At 43.5% G+C, this 21,133-nt stretch overlaps 1 protein-coding gene across 2 annotated transcripts; it reads right to left on the bottom strand.

Annotated features, from left to right (window-relative positions):
* Nucleotides 1-1,322: 1,322 nt before the first annotated feature.
* Nucleotides 1,323-21,133, bottom strand: PTP4A1 (protein tyrosine phosphatase type IVA, member 1). Of its 2 annotated transcripts, none has more exons than XM_019537590.1 (6): nt 21,044-21,133; nt 10,383-10,933; nt 6,222-6,314; nt 4,244-4,374; nt 3,540-3,614; nt 1,323-2,696 (listed from the first exon to the last, which is right to left on the bottom strand). In XM_019537590.1, the coding sequence occupies exons 2-6, from the start codon at nt 10,485-10,487 to the stop codon at nt 2,579-2,581; spliced, it is 522 nt and encodes a 173-aa protein (XP_019393135.1). In that variant the 5' UTR covers nt 10,488-10,933; nt 21,044-21,133; the 3' UTR covers nt 1,323-2,578. The 2 variants fall into 2 exon arrangements, with proteins under 2 accessions (XP_019393135.1, XP_019393136.1); XM_019537591.1 differs by having other exon boundaries at nt 10,383-10,930; nt 21,044-21,127.

Here is a 21,133-nt window from a genome sequence, read left to right as displayed (position 1 = left end):
AAAATGATCTGCAACCAATAAGATGAGATTCAACAATGAACAGCACAAAGTCATACACTTGGGGTGGAATACTTGCACAAACAAATACAGACTAAGGAATGCCTGAGCTAAGCTGCAGTAGTGTAGAGAAAGACCAGGGGTTACAGCAGACCACAGGCTGACTGAGCTAGCAGTGTGCTCTTGTTGCAAAAAAAGCTAACAGCATCAGTTGCAGATCAAGGGAAGTGATTCTTTGCTCTACTCAGCATGGGTAAGGACTCGCCAGGAGTGTTGAGTCCAGTTTTAGCTCCACACTTCAAGGATGTGGATAGTTTGGACAAAGCCCAGCACAAAGCTCTCATTAAGTCCCTTCTAGCCTTACTTTTCGAATCCTGTATTTTGAAATTCAATGGTTAATTGAAATAGAATGCTATTTTAAGCTTAACTTGAACTGAAGAAACTAAACCTTTCCTGAAACTGATCTTTCTAGTTTGTCACGTAGTAAAGTTGGGTGGGGAGGGGAGTTACACCATTGCAAAACATTCAGAAAGATCAGTGCAGAATACTTTTAACACCATACATTCCTATTTGAAATCTCTAGGTTTATCATGTGAATCATGTTAGCGCTTAGGTGTACAAACATCACATGACACCCTTGACAGGATCTTAAGGCACTCGAGGGTGCTATGGTTTATTACAAAGAGGCTCCATCCACACATGGTGCAGATATGTGATTCCCCAGGGACAACCAGCAACAGTGCACCACGTGCTGGTGCTAGTTGTCCCTGGGGAACACCTGTAACATCAGCCCACTGGCACATGACCAGTTATCCCAGGGGCAGTAGAGCCAGCAGCCTTATCTGGGGTCCTGGGGCTGCAGCAGCAGCAATTCTGCTTCATGGAGCCTGACCAGCAGCTGCAGCATGGCTCCAGGTGGCTCAGGTCTGCTTTTGAGCAGCATGCACTGCCTATGCATGCACCGCTCTGCCTTTTCTCCAGGAGTTTTTCTGACCCTTGGATATTTAGGGGTCAAACCCCCCCAAGAACCTTCCATGATGCTCCCTTGCAGCATGGAGAATAACAATGTGCAGTATGTGGTGCTGCAAATGTGCTCATCTGGATGCAGCCAGACAGGCCAAGCCAGTCAAAAGCGTTGTCACAAAATTCTGTATACAGTATTTCTTTAATGTGTATGTTTATCTTGCTTACCATGTCACAAGAGAGGGGACATTTGGACCAAGAAAGAAAGCGGGTTCTCTTTAAGTTAGGCTCCTGGGTACATATATAAGATTGTAGATTAAGCACACCATTAAGTATTGAGCCACTGGAAGTGCTTCAGCATACTCAGTAAGTGCATTTCAGTCTTTATTTAGATGTTTAAGCTCTCGCACTAGATTTTACAAGCTGGTGAACACTGGCAAAATTATTTCTCCCACAGAACTATAACCACACATTCCCAAGACAGTATAAATATATGGTTGAACTAACATTAATACACATCACCATTTTATCAATTACATAATAAAACAAAATTATCAAGTATCCAAATATTAAGTTACGCAGCTCAAAAGGCATACAAAATATTACAGAGATCTGCCCAGTTCATTGCAGAAACTCAAGGAAAAAACAAAAATAAATCACACTTTCAACAAAGCAATAGTTGGTAAACAACTTTCAATAGGTACAGTAAAAGAAATTACAAGATCTTCAGAAATTTTATGATTAAGAATTGTTTTAGCAACAATAACAAAGCATTTCTACATTTTAAAAAAATATTTACTAAAGTAAAGGGCATATTCTATACTTCCTGCACAAGACAAAGGCAACATTTTACTAGAAATATTAAATAGCCCCTCCCAACCTTTTCAGGCCCTCTGCTAAGTTGCACATCAAGTGCCAACATTAATTTAACTGTAAGGCTTTTTGTCTGGAGACATTAAAGACTTGTGTGCTTCTGTACAATGTAAAGGATTATTCTCTACATGAGAAATCAGAAGATTAATGATATTTGTAAAATGCAGAGGTTTAGATAACAGAAAGGTATACAGACACTGAAAATCACTGTAAGTCTTAGTAAAATCAAAGAGTGTGCAAATCCTGATAGTCTAGTGCGATTGTGGGAGACAAACATACAGTGAGCAGGCAGAATACCATAGAGGCCCTATTCTCAATATTGAAATGATTGCAAGAAAAAGGATGAAGTAAGGTCCGGACAGGTGGTAGTTCTTGAATCACAAGGACTACACTAGTTTAAAGAAACAAACCTATATATTGTTCTGGGCGTTTTGGCACCTAATCTATGTCATAGTGACAGATTTTAGTATTGGAAAATACACAAGTAAGACTCGGTTGCATGATTCAAGGACAGTTCAATTGGTAAGTAATGAACAAGTAGACTTTCTGGGTACAACAAAAACGTTTACATGTTCTCCAACAGATGGATATTAACCTAAACATAAGTTGCATTTTTGCCAACCATTTGGTCTATTAGTACTCCTAAGGAAGCCTCCTTAAGCTACCAGACATCTTTCTGCATGTAATCTGCCCAATTCTAGTCTCCATCCTCTATCTCCAAAGTAGCAGTACAGGCAGCCTGGCTTTACTGAATACAACAGGTGTTTCGGTGACCATTAGAGTCTTTAAAACGCAGACGCATTTTGGGACGATATTTCTCCAAATACAGAAGTTGCTTGCTGTTAAACGCTCCACGTCTCTTCCTAAGTGACAGGAACAGAAAATGTTTTAGGGTTTTTTGGCCTTTTTCAGACTTACGACTCATGAATATAGGCTTTGTGTGGCTACTTATAAACAAGGGCCTTATTTATGATAGGAATCTAATTCATCTTATTCCCAGGACTGAGGCCAGATTTAGCTAAACTTTGTATCAGTACAAAATTGTAGAGACAAGGTTTTCAATGTCACTACCATGAAACTTGACAGTGTAGCTTTGCAATATTAAGTGTAACATTCTAGATAGTCAATCATGCAACAAAACACTTAGAAGCCTAATCACCAGATGGGCAGTGCCTGGAATGACCATGGACCAGTTCCAATCCAGTGTCTGGGGCTGGCACAGCAAGCACTATTCAGCTCCGGGGGGGATTGGTAGCAGGGGAAGCCCAGCCCAGTAGGGAAGGCAAAGGTAAAGGGCAAAGGGGGCATCACTTATCAGGGGAGGGGGGCCTTAATCCAGTCCCATAGGGTGAAGGGGGCATGACTCAGCCCCATGGAGAAAAGGGGGCATGGCCCAGATCAAGGGGGGGGGGTGAGGGAAGGGGAGTGCAGCCTGGTTGACAGATCACATGGGCCTTGGAAATTTGGCAAAGGGAGAGGATGGCTGCATTAATGGCCACTGCTCCCCTTCCACTAAATTTCCTGACCCTGGGGAAGCCAAGTGGACCAGATGCAATGGCTCAGTCAGCCATATTTGGCCATGAGCTAAAGGCTGAGCACCCCGGTCTAAGATTCTTGGATAATACCCACATAAATACAGATTGTATGACCAAGGAACAACTCTGTCTTTTGATTTAAACAAATACAGACACCAATTCTATACTTACTGTCTTATGAACTGCACTGCATCTTCGTATTTCATTCCACACTCAATCAATGCAAGAGCAACTAACACTGGAGCTCTGGTAGAAAAGGAGAAGTCTTTAATACTGAACATGCAAGAAGTCAAATTTGTCCCAAGATAGCTACAACTGTAAATAACGTTCAACGGGGCAAAATCATTCAAGATAATGCAGTAATGCTGAGGTTTTCAAGACATTAAGCTTCTGCAAAATCATCTTGAAATATACCAACTTTTACATGGATTTAACATTTGTTTCAATTATGTCATTATAGCCAACTGGTTTCAAAAACTATTCTACACAGCTGTTGACTTCTAGGCCCATAATTCCATGAAGAGAATTAATTCAAAAGAACTTTCACAGTTGCTGCTCCCAGTGACACTTTTGGTTACAAGAGTTTCCTTACCACCATCTTAATTGTAGTATTGATCATTTTATTAGGAGAAAACCCCCCAAATGTTTTACCCTAGCTAGTAGGCTTAGGACTTGTTTACATGTGGAGTTACTCAGTCATAATTATTCACTTTCAGTTCACACCCTCTCTCAATTTGGTACAACTTGGGCATGTAGGACTTTGTTTTATGCACAACCTGTAAGTTCCAAGAGAAATATTAATACTGAGCAACTTTAAAAACCTAAGCGACCCTAGTTCTAAAGAGTTATTTGATGGATTTTAGAACTTCACTTACCTCCCAAGACCAGCCACGCAGTGCACAGCAATACAACAACCAGGTTCTTCACGGAATTTCACTTTCAGAAGGTTTAGCCAATCATCAACGATCTGGTTGGATGGTGGAGCACCATCATCAAAAGGCCAATCCTAGCATTCAAAATAAACAAATAACTTCATATAAAGTAACACAGATTCCACAAGTGTTTGGTGCACCAAATACAATGAGAAAAATAAAGTGGTTTCTCCTCAGTTGCTGTTCTTCCCTCCATTTAACATTTTAGAAAGCCTAGAATTACTGCACTTAGACCTGAGGGGATTAATTTGAAAGATATAATTTACTTTGAGTAGTCTAGCTAGTTTTGAGCAGAAATCTCCCTGTCAAACAAAAGTACCTTTATTCTCCTTTTACTTCTATTAGTTCTGGGGATTCAATAATTATTAACCTGGAGCTTCAGAAACCTTCAGATGCAGGTTTCATTCTGCAGCAATGTGCAACATATATCTTTTTTATGGACAGTCACATTTCAGTGGCCAGAACACTAGGCTCAGGGCTTACCTGAATACAAACTTCTATTAAAGAGGTTAAGTATCATACATACAATGACAGAAAGGCTGGAAGTAAAAGCCGCAGTTTTAGAAATTTAGTTTAGAGATGTAGTGTAAGCTCATTTTTAAAAGTTAACATGAATCTAATGTTAATTAACGTTAACTAAACTCTGTCAGTCCTTGTAGTAATGCCTCATTTTAACCACGAACGTATGAAACTAGGTTTTCAGATGTACCCAGCAGAGGCTGTACAGGGGCTCATGAAACATACCCGTCACCCTTATTTATCAACTTAAAATACATCCATCTCACCTCCAGTGGCTGTACTGGCCAGGAGCTTCTTTTGGACTCCACACTAGGGGATTTCACCAGGCAAAACTGGGCTGTATAGGTGCCAAAAGACACTGCCGAGCGCAGCTGTGCTCAGTCTTTGTCATTGCTACATGGTTTCAAGCTGTGGCAAAAAGTGATGTTGTGGCTGTTTCTTGACGGTTTTTATGTAGAGAACAGTCTCTTCTACAGTCAATATCTGGCTCAGAGCCTTTTCTCATCTACTAATGTGGACAGAACCCCTTGGCATGAAGTCGTGCAATACTGGAAGAACGAGTATAGGACAGGGCTCTGGGAAATCTGTAGCACTTCAACAGACATAACACTGCTCAGATCTACTTAATACTTTTACTTGGTGCTAGGGGCATTTTCCATCAGTGAACCACTCAGGAAGTGAATCAGCATGAGCAAAGGTGGAGAATTCATGTAAGCATGGTCCTTAAGAGTTTCATGAGCTCGCTTCACACAAGTGGTGTGGTATGGCTCCCCAAATCCTACCTATCATTTATGCAGAAGAATCATTTCTGTTCCAGTAAGAGGGAACTTCTACTGCCACAAGATTTGTCTCAAAATCACTAGGCCAAGTTTAGCCCCTAGAAAAAGTAATATTCCCATTGATAAGAAGCTTTCCCTATCAAAGTAGAAACGCAGGGTTTCAGAGCAAAGAGGTTAGATAACCCTTGAATTTCCAATATGAAAACAAGTTTTCAGAGGTAAGGATACTCAACATAAAGGTTACCTGTTCACAGTACAAGTAAAACTGTAACGATAAGAACTGTAAGCACCTGCACAGGTAAAACAACTTTAGTGGTGGGAAAATCTAGAAGAATTTTCTTATTGAAGACTGCAGATGGATGTAAAATCTGTTACAAGGATGCTCAGGATACAAGTATTGTATGCAAGAAAACTGGGTTTCAAGATAATAAACTAAGAACTGGAAAGTGATATTTAAATTGCTTAGGTTCCATCTTTTTTCCAAAATAACATTCATTTAGAAACGTCTTGGACAAATGCATTAGAAATTCAGACAAATTGAGACCTTACCAAAGACATTATGAGCTACTAAATGCTATATGATGCTATAAAGAACTTCTAAGCAAATTTTTCAGATCACTCACCAAAACTTGAATGCCTTCTTTTTCCACTGGAGCTGTGTCGTAAGTGGCTTCACATACTCTCACCACTGTGGTAACTCCATACTTCTTAAGTTCCTGAGGAGGAAAAAAACATTTTTTCCTACATTCTGCTAACTTTTACCACTTGGCTTTCCCAGCAGGACACGTCTAAGTACTTCCTACACTTCAGCTTACTAATAAGGTTTCAAAGTTTCAATAAGATTCCCTCCAACCCAGACAATAGTCTTCCACCTAGTAAGCAATGTTTTTATGAATGCAGCTGCTGTGCTGATTTCAAGCATGCACCAAAATAACATCAAAAGCCCTCACTGCTTCACCTCTAAAAAAGTTTCTTCAAATTTAGTGCTCTCTTTCTGGCACTGCTGAAGTCCGAGTACACCGCTGGTCCTGCAAATTCTTTCAATGACCAGATTTAAATTACAGACCAAGAGGTGCCCCTAAAGATGACCTATTCACAGGAATCTACACTCCTCTCAAAGTCAGCCTTCAAAGAACAAATTTTAGACAAACAGTAAAAATCAATTTATTGTCAATTTAGCAGCTAATACGCTTATCCTGTAGTACAGTGGTCTCCAACCTTTTTGGATAGATAACTTTTTGAATTAAAAAGCAACCCAAGATCTACCCTACACCACCCTGACCCTCAAGGTTAGTCTGTGGGCAGGGATGGAGGGGGCAGATTGAAACAGAGGGAGAAAAAATTATTTGGGGGCTAGATCCCCTTCCCTCCCACCAACAGGTAAGTCTGTGGGGGAAGAGGCAGAGGGAAGGGAAAGGGCTGGGGGGGGGGGGGCAAACTGAGGCCTCAGCAGTAAGGGAAGGAGCAGGGAACAGGCAGGAGCAGGGACTGGGGGGGAGAGGGTCTGGCTGGGCCCAGCAGTAGGGCAAGTAGAGGCTCGGAAGGCACATTGTCCCTCTGGCCTCCACTTGACCCCCACTTCCCCCAACCCCAGCTCCTACTTGTGCCCTGCTCTCTCCCTCACCGCTGGGGCCTCAATCTGCCCTCCCCCACAGTGGTGAGCGAGGGAATGAGCAGGGACAGGCCCTGCATAGGCAGGGCAGGTGCAGGACAGAGCCATGAACAGCTTGTATGGAGGCTGGGGGGGGGTGGGGGAGGGCACATGCCAGGCTTTTCCCAGCACAGTTCTTTGGCTGCGTGGCCCTTGGGCTGCGTGGCAGTGATGCTGGCAGCTGCAGCACTGGGAGCAGGCGGGGAGGGGGGTGCTACAGCAAATTTTCAGGTGCCTGCAGCTCTGCTCCCAGCACTGCTGCTGCCTGGCTCAAGATCTGTGCAGCCAAAGAGCTGCACCAGGAAGAGCCAGGCACTGCCCCGGGTCCAGCCCGCTCTGCCCCACATGTACATCTGGAGGCATGCTCCCCCCATGCCCTGCCAGGCTGCATGCCCCCCCCCTGCCAGACAAGTCGCTTGCGGCTCTGTCCTGCATGTGCCCTAGCTGTGCAGGGTCTTCCCCTGCCTCATTCCCTCTTTCACTGGTGCGCATGCACCCCTCCCCATTCTTGCTTCAGCCACTGGAATCCTGCAACTAGGCTGCCTTGCAGCCCTACTGCTACCTTGCACTGGGGGGCAGGAGCTAAGCCCTGTTAGCCACCCACTTCCACCATCTATACAGACCACGTCCCCTGCCACTGGGTGAATGAGGCCCTGGCTGGATCAGGGGAGGATCAAAGCCTGGGTGATACTAAAACATTGTTGTGTTTATTTATTCCGTGTGGCACATTAGGAGCTATGCTAAATTGCATCATTGCCATTATGATTCTGTAAGTATTTTTACTTTTAAAAATACCCTAAGCATTTTGGAACGGACAAGTCGCATACATTACTAGCCTGTGAAATTATGTAATATGGTATAATTTCCCAATTTACGACTGGCCACATCTTATATTTGTGTTCTACAAATAAGGCAAGCTTAGCATTTAGCACAACAAGGCTCTTATCAGGACAGGGATCTTGAGCACCACTCACTACAAAAATAAAACTCAAGAAAAATCCTAACTAGCCCCCCATAATAGTCAGTGTCTTGAATGGAAGAGGAAGGGATGCCTTGGCTTTAGATGAGGGGTGTCAAAGATAAGGCACACAGGTCACATTTGGACCTTGCTGTCCCCACATCTTTTGAGTTAACCCACATCATGTGACATACCCCAGCCCATTCCAACGCATAAAGCCCAGGACTCAGGATCTGTTCCATGGCCTATTCTGTCCCTATGTACAACATAGTCCTGGACCAGCCAAGAGCGAGTGCCACATGCATTGGATCTGGCATGTGGGAGGCAGGTCTGTAAGCCCAATCCAGCGACTTATCCAACCTTTTAATTGGTAAAGGGTGTCATTATTTTTATTCAGAACTGGTTCTTGTGATTTTGTGAGGCAAGAGCATAACAGCTTTATCTACTTATTATGGCACAGGTTAGGCAGGGTGGCACTCTCTCCCTATTAGAATACATGAATAGGAACTCTTGGGATCTGGGATTTATATTCTTTAGCCAAAAGCTTCCTGTGCAAAGGATCAAAACAAAACTGTCTACATCAGGGGTTAGCAACCTACTGCCTGTGGCAACCCAGGCAATTGGCGGCATTCTGCAGCTACAGAAGCAGTGGTGTCCCCAGGGTCCCACTGGCTGCCTCATTCTGTCCTAAGCATCCACTAATTACCAGAAGAATTGTAGAGATCTGCAGCCTGTGGCAGGAGCTGGGTTGCAAGCAGTGGCCTGTGACAGCAACAGTTTGCTGACCCTTAGTGTATGCTGGGCCTGAGTAACACCAGTTCAGCTGAGGCAGCATAAAATACATCGCAAGCTAGATTTACTTCAGCACACTATGTGCTACCATGACTAGACTGCTACCAGCACGCAAGCTGGCTAGTTTAAACATCACTCTACCACACTGCAGTAAGCTTGCCTTATTTGCATATCCAGTACCTACCACACAAGTCTGACTCAATCCACAGTAATTATTATTAGTCTTTTGAAGCAAGGCACCAGTGACACGCACTGTATAGTGTGTGGCAAAAGTTTCTAACCCCTTGATGCCTGGTACTGGGCCACGAAAGTTTGGCTGCTGGTGTACAGGAAGGTTGGCTGCTGGACTGCAAGTCCAGAAGTGACCGGCATACTGCGGACCGGCAGCCAACCTTTTGTTTATTTTTTTATACTGAGAATAAAAAAGGTTTGGCTGCTTCTCCGCTGGTCACTTCAGGACTTCAGTTTGCCAGTCCGCAGTCACTTCCACTCCATGGTCTAAAAGGGTTGGGAACCACTGGTGTGTAGTCATTCTTTTGGATGTTTTGTTCCCTCTACAAGAGCACAAAGGAAAGCTTCTATGGGAAACCCAAATGTTTCAAAAGTAGATCTCAGGCCACATTTACAAGGCAATTAAAAAATGCAACCAAAACAGATTTAGACACCTCAAAGTTAATTTTGTTTTAAAATGGCTCCACTACCAAATGTGAACTTGTGCCAAGCCAGATTTCAGCCAACATGGACGTAGTTGGAGTCCCAGATATGTCTGTGTATGTCACACAAATTCTAAAACTACTGTGGCTCCGTTGCTACAGCTGATGGCCAAACTAGCTTTATTTAGACAACTTCTGCATACCCAACAAATACTTGCGGTCACATCTAATTAGTACCAGATAGTTTTAATATATCGCACTTTCCTCTCCCCATCTCTATGGATTAATGGCAGTGAAAATCAGCTGCTTAAGACATGACAAAATTAAAAAACTAAGTGATCATTCATTAACAAAAACCTAATAAATGCAAGTTAACTGTGATCCTGTCAACGTTCTGTCTTGTTTTAATTAGATTACATATCCTCTACTTTCTGCCCTGTACCTGTTGATCAGTAATAGTACCGTTATGATCATGCTTATGGTTCATTAAAAAATAAATATACTGATGCAATTTGATAGAGGAATGATTTTCATGAGCACAGTAATTCTGTACAACATGCCTCACTGCTTGCAAGAATCACTATGACTCAAAGTCTGAGTCAACACGAAGAGCACTTAAGAACTGAATCCCATTAGTAAATACATTATTAAAACACATACTGTTCTAGGTTTTAAAAGCATTGTATTAAATTTAAAAACAAAAAAAAAAAGCATTCCATCCAGACCTTACCTCTATAAATTTGTTTAAGGTTGCATTGGTTGGATTGTGTGTGATAAGGAATCTCATGTTCTTGTAGGTGATTTCCACAGGAGCTGGGCGGTTCATTCGGGCCATATTAATTTAGTTAAAAAACATGCAACAAGATTATGAAAGGATTAAAAAATTCTAATACAGAAATGATGTAGAGAAACTGAAGTCTACTTCACTATACTCCACTTGAAATTCTCAGTGCTTGGAAGTATGAAGTTGGGAGCAATGGGAAATGAAATGAACCTCCTAACAAGAAGCAGCAATTCTTCAATCCAGTAATACTGAGGCAAAAGAAAGGCAGTGCACTGAGGTTTACCCCATCCAGGTCTGAACTCCTTTGTAAAATGCGCTGCCAATTTCAATTCAACACTTCTTATCCTGGTTAACCACTCTTAGGGGGGCTTCTTGGTGGAGTAGTAATGAATTTCTACAGTTCACTTGTCTGCATAGAGGTCGTGCTGTGCCTGGCAGTAGTCTCCACTGCCCTTCAGAAACTCCATAAATGTGTGACCAAGAACACCACAGAACTGCTGTAAAGAAGGGAGAGAAAAAAAAATGTTACTTCAGCTACTGTTCCCAAGTATATGTAGAACTTAGCTCAAAATATTAACACTTACTAAAAAGTAAAACGTAAATGCATATAGAATAGATTTCATAGACGTTACGGCTGGAAGGGACCTCAAAGATCATCAAATCCAGCCCTTGCCCCAGGGGCAGGAAGTCAGCTAGGGCAAAAGGATCCCAGTAAGATGAGCATCCAAGCATTTCCTGAATGAGTCCAGAGTAGATCCCTGTACCACTTCTGGAGGGAGTCTATTCCAGATCTTGGGGGCTTGGACAGTAAAGAAATTTCTTTTTATGTCCAGTCTAAAACGGTCTTGGAGGAGTTTATGACTGTTGGCCCTTGTTTTTCTTTGGGGTGCTCTGGTGAACAGACGTTCTCCTACTTATACATCCCTTATGTATAGTTATAAATCTAGTATAATTTCAGGCAGTGGTCACCAACTGGTCAGCCCCTGACAGTTGATCTCAATGTGGGGGGGCTAGCCTCCCCAGACTGAGATCAACTGTCAGAGGCTCTGCAATTGGCAATGGCTGGGACGCAGGAGCAGTAGGATGCATTTGGCTGGGATGAACTGTGCCCCTTGTTGCCAGGGCCAGGCAAGTAGGAAAATACCCCCCCACCGCATCTCTTGCCACTGGGCAAGTGAGGCTCCGGCCAGGCCAGGGGTGGGTTGGAGCCCAGGCAGCTTGTCCAGGCATGTGGGGAGGTTCCCGCCACTGCACGCACACCAGCAGTGGCAGCCCCCACTTCCCCCCTGGATGAGCCACTCAGGCTCTGACCCTCTCCGGGCCTGGCCAGGGCCCCACTCACCCCCTAGCCACAGGAGCCTCAATCTGCTCCAATCCCCCAGTAGGGGTAGGGGTGTGGTAGATCCTAGATTGTCCTTTACTTCAAAGTGATCTTCACCTTAAAAAGGCTGGAGATCACAGATTTAAGGTATCATATTAGGATTTTGTTTTCTGCCTATTCAGGCTTTAGTATTTTATTTCAAGGTATCAGTGCTTACTTTTACTCAGAAATGCTATTTTTGTTTTAGCAACACAATGTTTTAAGAGTTGCAAAACCAAAATGTTTCTAACAGAACTTTTATTCAGCAGTTGTAATTTTTTTAAATGTAGCATTTTTCTAGAACTTTTTAGAATGTCAATCAGTCTTGATTTACTAGAAGAGCATCAGAAAACAATCACTTAGGCTATGTTTCTTGAGATTAGTGCAAATTATATTTATTTCATCTCCAATATCTGCAGCATGTTTTAACATAACTTTCATTCTCTAAGTGGAATTCACACCTCTGCCTTGCCCTTTAAACACAGATACTATGACACTTGTTTTCCATATAAGGATCATTTCATGCTCAGAGGGTGTTTTCCTAACCACTCTAAGTCCATCCTGTTCTGAATGGGTATTTGGAATTCAGGAATACTAAAAACACCAACTAGCAGTAATGTCTTCATGAAATGGAATAAATTGCTAAAAGGAAAAAAGCCTCTTGAATTTAATTTACTCTAACCTCTTAATTTAAAAAGTAGAACCAATTATTTCTACTTTAAAGATGCGAACAGAGTTAACTAAACTCATCTGCTCAGGAGAGGACTAGAAGTGAAACAAAAATTTCACACACTATATGTACACTGTCAGCATTGTGGGGAATCTTGCACACCACATGCCTGGCTCTAACAAATATTATTAGTCTAGCCACCCACACATTCTTTACTGCCAAGTTATTTTTAATAAAAAGCTTTCTAATTTTAAAGCATGTTGATTTTTTAGTAGCGACAATATGCAACAGGTCTACTGCTTAGGAGATACTCTGGCTTATGTTAATATTGTAGTTCCCATTTAAATTGTTTTGTTGATTCCCCATTTTGTAATTATTCAGTTTCTTTTACTGTAAGCCACCTGACCCTTATTGGGATGGTCATCATATAAAACAAACAAAAGTTATTCCTGCTCACTAGATCTGCTTTATGTTGCAAAAATAAAGGTACTGGATTATATGGGCATTGCTGGTAAGTCTATCACAAGCTGCTTTGAGGAAATTCTAAGCATTTACATGCAGATACAGATACTTAAGTGATAAGAATAATCATTAATCATTATAAACTTGATTTATTGTGATACCTCATGCTACAAGGAGCCACTTTGTGCTCAAAATTAACACTGTAAGTAACATTCTGAATTCCTTGTTCTACTTATAGGGAACTATAATCAGGGAAGTGGGTAAACATATGCATGCAGTGCTTGTCACCTACTATCCAAAGGACTAAAAACTTGTCTTCTGCAAGGAGACATGGGAAGGGGTCTGCAAAGTCCAGGGAGTCTATCAATCTCCACACAGTTGGGCGAGGTAAAAACAGGGATTTTAGTGTTGCCTTAGATGGTTCTCAAGAGTTTCAAATTACAGATTTACTGTTAATATAAAAATGTGAGGTTCCACCCAACTTGAACATAGAAGCTTTATTTCTTGGCCTCCACCCATTTCCCTGATGCAACAATGGTCACTGTGACTATGTGGCTGGTCCTTTTAAACAGTAAGAGAACTAGTAAGTGTTATCACTGTTAAAAAAAAAAAAAAAAAGGCCCTGTTTTTAGCACCCCTCTTTAGATTTGAGACTATAGCATATGTGAAGAGATAGCAGGGATAAGTTTCACTCCATCTACACCACATTTCCACAAAATGAGTGTTTTCTCCCAGGAATGCCAATCTCTGCTTCTGAAGCAACTCACCAACCTTTCTAAAGCATAAACTGACATGATTAGAAGGTTCGTTCTTGTGAATAGGATACTGAACAAGTGTGACACAAGTTAGTGTTTTGTCAGTATCACTATTCATTTGCCAGTCAGATACTGAACCCTTATTTGCTAAAACCACTATTTCATTTCCATTAGCACAGAGGCCTCAGGAGAAAGTATAAAGGTTAGCGGTGTTTGCCCAAAAAGATAACAAGCAAATAGTGCAGATTGGTAGCTTTGTCTGATCAAAAATGAAGTGACCCCCATCAACATTTTAACCTCCTTGGACATTCTAACTATAACCTCAGCATAGTTATTCTCAAGCAAATCTTTAAAAAGCTTGAATGGAAAACAAAAATAAATCAATGAGCAACAACAAGATACCCGCAGACTGAATTGTATTAAGTATAATGTAAGCAGAGCTGTCCAACTTCTGGGCAGTTGGTGGGGAGCACCCGTTGTGAGGGACCATATCGCATGAAGCAGAAGCAGCTCACCCCACCATGCATGCAACAGCAGCACCCTGGCCCCCACCCACTACAGGAGCTACTGCAAGAAAACAGCAAGAAGAAGGTGGGCTCACCCAAAGAACTCAGATGCTGCAGCAGGAACAGCAGCAGGGTGGGAGCAACGACAACCATACAGAGAGCTTTAAGTCCCCAAAGCTGATCCTTCAAGGTCTATCTATATCAGGAGCGTGTAAAATACAGCCTTGGGGCCAGATCTGGCCCACCAGGGCATTCTATTTGGCCCATGGAGCCCCTAAAAATTTAGAAAATTAATATTTAATTGCTCCTGGCTGCCTGTCAAAGATGACAGGAGCCAGGGGCAGCAGTACCCAGGGGAAGCTGGCAGTACCCAGGGGAAGCTGGCAGCAGGACCTAGCAGCAAAGCCCACCCAGCCCCAGCCCCACAACCAGAAGCCCCTCCCTAGCAATGGCTTCTGGCCTGGAACTGTAGAGCTGTTCCTGCTTCCCTGCACTGGAGAGGAAAATGCAGCCCTCAACATCTTATCAAAACTCAGTAAGCAGCCCTTCACCTGAAATAACTGCCTGCCCCTGATCTACATGCAGCCCATGGCCTGCCACTTGGGACTGCCCTAATCTAAATCAAAACTACAGGATTCTTATCCGGTTACTTGGATTAGTTTCTATAACTCCTATGTCCCTGGATTAGCTACTTTGTTTTTCCTCTCTCCCATCCACCTCTCCCAACAGTGCTCCCTTCTTTTGCCTACCTTCTGTATACTAATCACAGCCATCTATTCAGAAGCTCTATTTCTTGCAGTCCCTTCATCTCATGAAGTAAGCAGCTACTTAAGAAAGCTTATAATATCTGATTTAGTCCGTCTATAACAGGCTTGTCCAACATACGGCCCGGAGGCCGCCATGCAGCCCTCCAAGCTGTTTTCTGAGGCCCGAGTTGCTGCAACGGGAAACATAAGTAAACACTGTACTTTCATTTCAGGGGGAGTGATGTGATACCACTTCCTGTGAGGTCTTTGAATATGGCTCGCCAGCCCACTGAGTGATAAAAAATTCATGATCCGGCCCCACATAAAAAAGGTTGGACACCCCTGATCTATAAGGTGTAAATCCATCCTGCCTTCTGCAAACTACCTCTTCCCATTCAATACTAACAGATAACCAACAAGTTAAGTGGGAATACACCACAAAGGACTTTGAGAATAAGCAGTTTGTTTGCTATTACTGAAAAGGATGATCCAGGGAAGCAATGCAAATAAAGGACTGACTTTATCTGAAGTACAAGAGAAACAACAAATTGCAAAAGCCTGAGCAATATTCTTGAACTGGATGCAGAGAGATGGAATTTGACTGCAACCTCTTTTTTGCTAGGCTCAGGGATCCAGATTTTCCATTTCCCATGGAAAAGGGAATAAACTAGGAATTTTGCCACAGATTCACATGATTAAATTCACATGATTTAGCTATATATCCCTCAAGTCAAACTGCATCTCTGAGATGTCAGAGGCAAGCCAAACAGATCTACCTCTGTACTCCAGACCTAGACTCACATGCAGGGAGATAAGCTGTGTTTGCAGGTGATGAAAAATGGGCTGAGAGCAGTTTTGTGGGAGTCCCACAGATAGTTAGAAGAGGGTGTTGAAGATTTTCCTAAGGACATGCTGAGCACAATTAAGCATGTGGAAGAGAATAAGAAATCATGAGTAGGCTCAACTGTGTCAAAGGCATCCTGCTAGGCAAGGAAGATGAGAGTGAAGTTCTAGTTCCAAGACTTAGTAGCTAAGCACACTGCTAATGAGTTTGGGAACAGGTATGTGACATAAAAATAGTGGAAGCTAAACCAGAGGAGTTTTAGGATGGAAACAGAGGAAAGGAACTCCAAGCCGCATATTCTGACAATTGCTTCAAATGATCAGAGAAACTAAAGGTTGAAAGAACCAGTACATTGGAAAGGCAAGTGGATCAAGATTTTTTTTTTAAATAAGATTGAGACTAAGGATGCTGGTAATGCAAATAAGAGTTAGAATACAGCAAGATGCATCTCAAGCAGGTCCAAGGAGGCGATACTCCGCGATACTCCCCCTCTATACGGCACTGGTCAGGCCACAGTTGGAGTACTGCGTCCAGTTCTGGGCGCCGCACTTCAAGAGGGATGTGGACAACATGAAGAGGGTCCAGGGGAGGGCCACTCGCATGATCAGGGGGCAGCAGGGCAGGCCTTATGAGGAGAGGCTATGGGACCTGAACCTGTTCAGCCTCCACAAGAGAAGGCTGAGGGGGGATCTAGTGGACTATTACAAACTAGTCAGGGGGGACCAGCAGGCACTGGGGAAGTCCCTGTTCCCCCAAGCACTGCCAGGAGTGACCAGGAATAACAGTCACAAGCTGGCAGAGGGGAAATTTAGCCTAGATATCAGGAGGCGCTACTTCACTGTCAGGGCGGCTAGGATCTGGAACCAACTTCCAAGAGAAGTGGTTCTGGCTCCTACCCTGGGGGTGTTTAAGAGGAGGCTAGATGTACACCTTGCTGGGGTCATTTGACCCCAGTACTCTTTCCTGCCATGGCAGGGGGTTGGACTAGATGATCTACTCAGGTCCCTTCTGACCCTAGAAACTATGAAACTATTACCCCATGGAGACTAGGAAATGGGCCTGGATCATTGGTGAAGAAGGAACTTCTGTACCTGGGGCAGATGAAAAGAATTTTAGAAAGGGAAAGAAAGGTCAGGTTCTATGCTTCATTTGGAAAATACTGGCAAAGTCCTGTGCAGAAAGAGTAGTGGAGGCAGAACTGTACAGTACTAGTTTCCATCTAGCTAGAGACCTCATCTACCACAATTACCTAGATTTCAAGGCAGGTCCTATTGTAGGCAACCAAAAGCCAGGTCCCATATGGAATTGGGGAGGGGTGCAGAGAGGAACAAGAAACTCTAATTGTAATGATTATAACAACCATGCAATCAGCACACTGGCTGAAAAAGGACTTATGGAAGTCGTCACTTGATTTCTGTCTCAGGCTGGACAGGCCACTTGGGGCTTTGGCAGCAAATAACCAGAAACAAGTCCCCCTTGGGGGTCTTCCTAAATAGCCAACCAGCAACTACAGCAATGAGAATTGTTTTAGTTCTGTGAAGAGCACTGTTAGGATACAACTAGCCATAGATGCGTTCCACATTTCAGGCAAGGGAATGTTTGAGGGCAGAGCTCACACTTTGGCAGAGAATACAGTTTAGAAGGAGTAAGGTGCACCAACCATCTGAAGGAAAACATATCTGAGCCTGAGAATAGAATAGCATCCACTATCCCAGCAAGGAGACTGTGATGGTTCTGGAATCCAAAAGTTTCTATTCTATAACATGGGGATTTCAAGGGCTGACACATGGACTTCCTATTTTCCTTAAAATGTATTTTGCTTCAGGAGAAAACAGACTAGTTGAAAGACTGGTTCCAGTTAAAATTTCAAAACCACCTCTAGTTGATCTCTTAGATTAGGCCTTACAACCACCTTATGTCTGCAAAATGCATTGGGGGTTGGGGGAGGGCAGGGAGGTGCATCAACTATAAAAGCACTGAATTCATGGATTGTCTTAACAGAGATCATTAACTAATGGCAAGTTTGGATTGGAAGGAGCGTATGACAGTGAGTAAAGAGGAAGTCTGAAAGAATAATTTCAAGATTCTATGTATGCAAAGTAGGCTCCTTAACTTCCATGGAAAGAGATAACCTCTTCAGAATCTAGATATCATAGGGTGCAAAAAACTAAACATGACTCTCAACAAATATATGATATGCAAAGATCACCTTAAGGAATACCTTGCAGCATATGGAATACAAGCTCAAAGAATTGCTTCCAATGCAGCTACAGTAATGTTTTTAATATATAAGTCTCCACTGGGTCAAAATTGCAGGCCTGCCAATACAATAAAATAACCCCCTCCCTGCCATTTTGAGACATTTTCCTTGTGGACAACTTGATACTTTACAAAATGATTTACTGTACTGATAGGAAACAGAAGTATTCACCCAGCCAGCATCCAGGCAATCTGATTTAGCACATGCAGGTCTGGAAACAGAATGGAGGCTGGTCAAAATCCAGGTAAAATCTCTTCCCAAGACTTATTTCACCTAGTATGGATTACCATGATTTAATGTGGCTTTATTAAAACTGATCTTGCACATAACCCTGGGCATTAGGGGATTCTAAAGAAAAACCCTAACATGAGGAAGACATTTTGCAATGAACCTAGATTCTCACCTGTCCTGGAACAAGACATTTCTTGTTGTCTTTGATGGCAAGTAGATGTATTATGAGCCATACTTTTAACAGCTTGTTGAAAACTGGGTAACTTCTGGAAGCATGGGAAAACACCTCTCTGCTTGTTTACTTGAGAAACTATAGACATGGGTTTGTTAAGATCTGAACCGTGGCATTTCACAGAATGTTATCATGCCACACAATCTGACCCAATGTCTCATAGTTCCAAAGACATTTGCATTTTCTCTCTGAGTTGTAAGACAAGTACTTTTGAGAATATAGTCTTTAATCTGGAAATGATACCCAAAAATCATAGGGAGAGAGGCTAGAAAAAAAGAGTATGCATTTTTGAACAGTCAGGCACTGTAATGAGAATCAACCATTATTCTAGTTCTGACCTGCTACCAAAGTAGAGTAAAAAAGTTAAGGAGTGGCAGGATAAAAATCACAGACTCCATCTTACTAACCCAGACAACAAGACTGAATTCACAGACAGCTGGACAGGCTGCCCTACCTGTCCCCCTCCCAATCTGCCATGTACTTCACACAGAGCCTGACTGTGCCACAACGTGTCACAGGTTCACCACCCTTGGCTTAGACTACAGAGATGATCATGCCTAGAAAAAAGAACATCTGGAACAGAGGTTCTCAAGCTTTTTCTTACTGTGTACCTCCCTCTCAGATTTACCAGCTGCCTGTATACCCCTAGCAGCACATGCATTATATTTTAACCCCTTAATGCCAATTACAAAAATTAAATCCACTATTACACAATTTTACCTGTGTACCCCCAGGGGTAGGTATACCACAGTCTGGGAACCCCTGAGCTAGATGAACAAGAAACTTCCTAGAGTTTGTAACACCATACTGCATACTAAAAATGTTTCATGAAGAAAAGTGTGTCTTTGTGGTTAGGAACGGGCCCGCAAAAAACCTCAGCCTGCACTAACTCATATGTGCAAGGAAGTTTAATTCAGTACTGGAAATGCAGTTATGTCCCTGCACATTTGTTTCAGTAATGCATCATCATGCAGTGTCCACAAAAAGTTAAATTTAAGGTACTCCTTTCCCTTAGTTGTCCAGGACATCTTGGCTGTATCAGATTTTTTCAGAGCAAGGACTGTTTTGTACAACTGAGCATACTGTTGACACTTCAATAGCAAGCCACTTGAATAGCTTAGTCAACCATTTTTCATCTATTTCAAAGTGAAAACCTGGGAAGCTAGTTATGGCATTGCATAGACACCAAGATATAAATGTTAATGTGCATGTATATAGATATATCTATATATATAGATCCCTCCCCCCCACAATACAGAAATCTTACTTGTTGAAAGAGATCTAGATATTTAAATAAGAAAACGTGAACAAAGTTATAAAGAGCATGAAGTCTTTTGTTATAGCAGTTTGGGCCATGTATATAATAGTAAATAAAATATGGCACTGGTCATATAAAGCAGGATAAGCCAATTTAATTTTCAGTAATAACCAGATGTTTCCATGAAGTCACAGCAACTTGTTGGAAGAGACAGACAGACTCCAGGTTGAGTTATGGTCCCCAGGTCAGAAAGTAGAACCTGGATTCCCTATTTTCTTCTGTTCATACCAGATCTACTGAAGGCAGTGGGAGTGTTACACAGCAACCAGAGGAAAATTCAGACTTTACCTAATAAGCGTTATTTATTTAAGACCTCACTGGTACACTCAGCACAAGTGAGAACGTACAATCTCCTTGTGGACCATCACTACCTCAAATCTCTTTCACCCATCTTATGCATTTCCTTCCCTACAGCAACTCTCCATCCCCACTCCTCCTAGAGGGCCCCTGGCACCAACGCGTCTGCTGCCCCCTTCCTTAAAGGGGTGGCTACAGGGCGGGTGGCTACAGGAGCACCCAACCTCCACATCCCAGTGTCACCTTCCAGCTGACAACCCAATGAGAGGAAAGGAGGTAGGAGCCCTGCTCTGAGTCACTCCCTCCCCTCGCTCCTCTGCAGGGAGACATATTGGAAGGTTCTGCCTAGCAGCCAGGAGGGCTGGAAACTCTTCGGGGGGGGGAATTAAAAAAAAAAAAAAAAAAAAGAGAATGGCCAATTTGCCAGGAACCTGCCCCACTCCCAGAGACGGCGACCCAGACAGGCGCCGGCCTTTCCCACGCCGCCACTGAGCAAACAAAACTCATGCCCTTCTCCCTTCAGGTGCTCTCTGTCCCCCAGCGGCCAGGACCTCCCCGGGGCCCATGCACGGCAGCAGACCCCAGCGGGCCAGCTCGAGCCACCCCGTCCGTCGGGCGCCCCGTGCCAGGGCTGGAGCCGCCAGGTCGCCATTTGAGGAGCCTCCTCCTCCCTCAAGCTGAAGCAGGCACCGACCCCTTCCCCCCGCCTCCCGGGCCCCGCCGGGAGCCGCGACACCCTCCCGTGCCCCCGGGGCGATCCGTCCCCAGCCCGGACAAGCCGAGGCTTGCTGCGGCCAGCGGCGACCCGGCGCGGAGCCATTTTGTCCGCGCAGCGCCGCGGAGAACCGGGACCGTGCTCACAAAGCGCCTTTGTGCCGCCGCCCCCCGCAACAAAGAGCCAACATGGAGACGGCGGCGGCACTCACAGGACGACGGTTACTCATTGAAGACTGTAGCCTGATCATGCAGCCGGGGTGCGGGCGCCACCGCCGGGGGCAGGAGGAGCGGAGCCGGGC

The sequence above is a fragment of the Crocodylus porosus genome, unplaced genomic scaffold (assembly GCF_001723895.1).
Source record: "Crocodylus porosus isolate Cpor-Errol unplaced genomic scaffold, CroPor_comp1, whole genome shotgun sequence".
Taxonomy (NCBI): domain Eukaryota; kingdom Metazoa; phylum Chordata; order Crocodylia; family Crocodylidae; genus Crocodylus; species Crocodylus porosus.
This window is presented reverse-complemented; position numbering and strand designations above follow the sequence as displayed.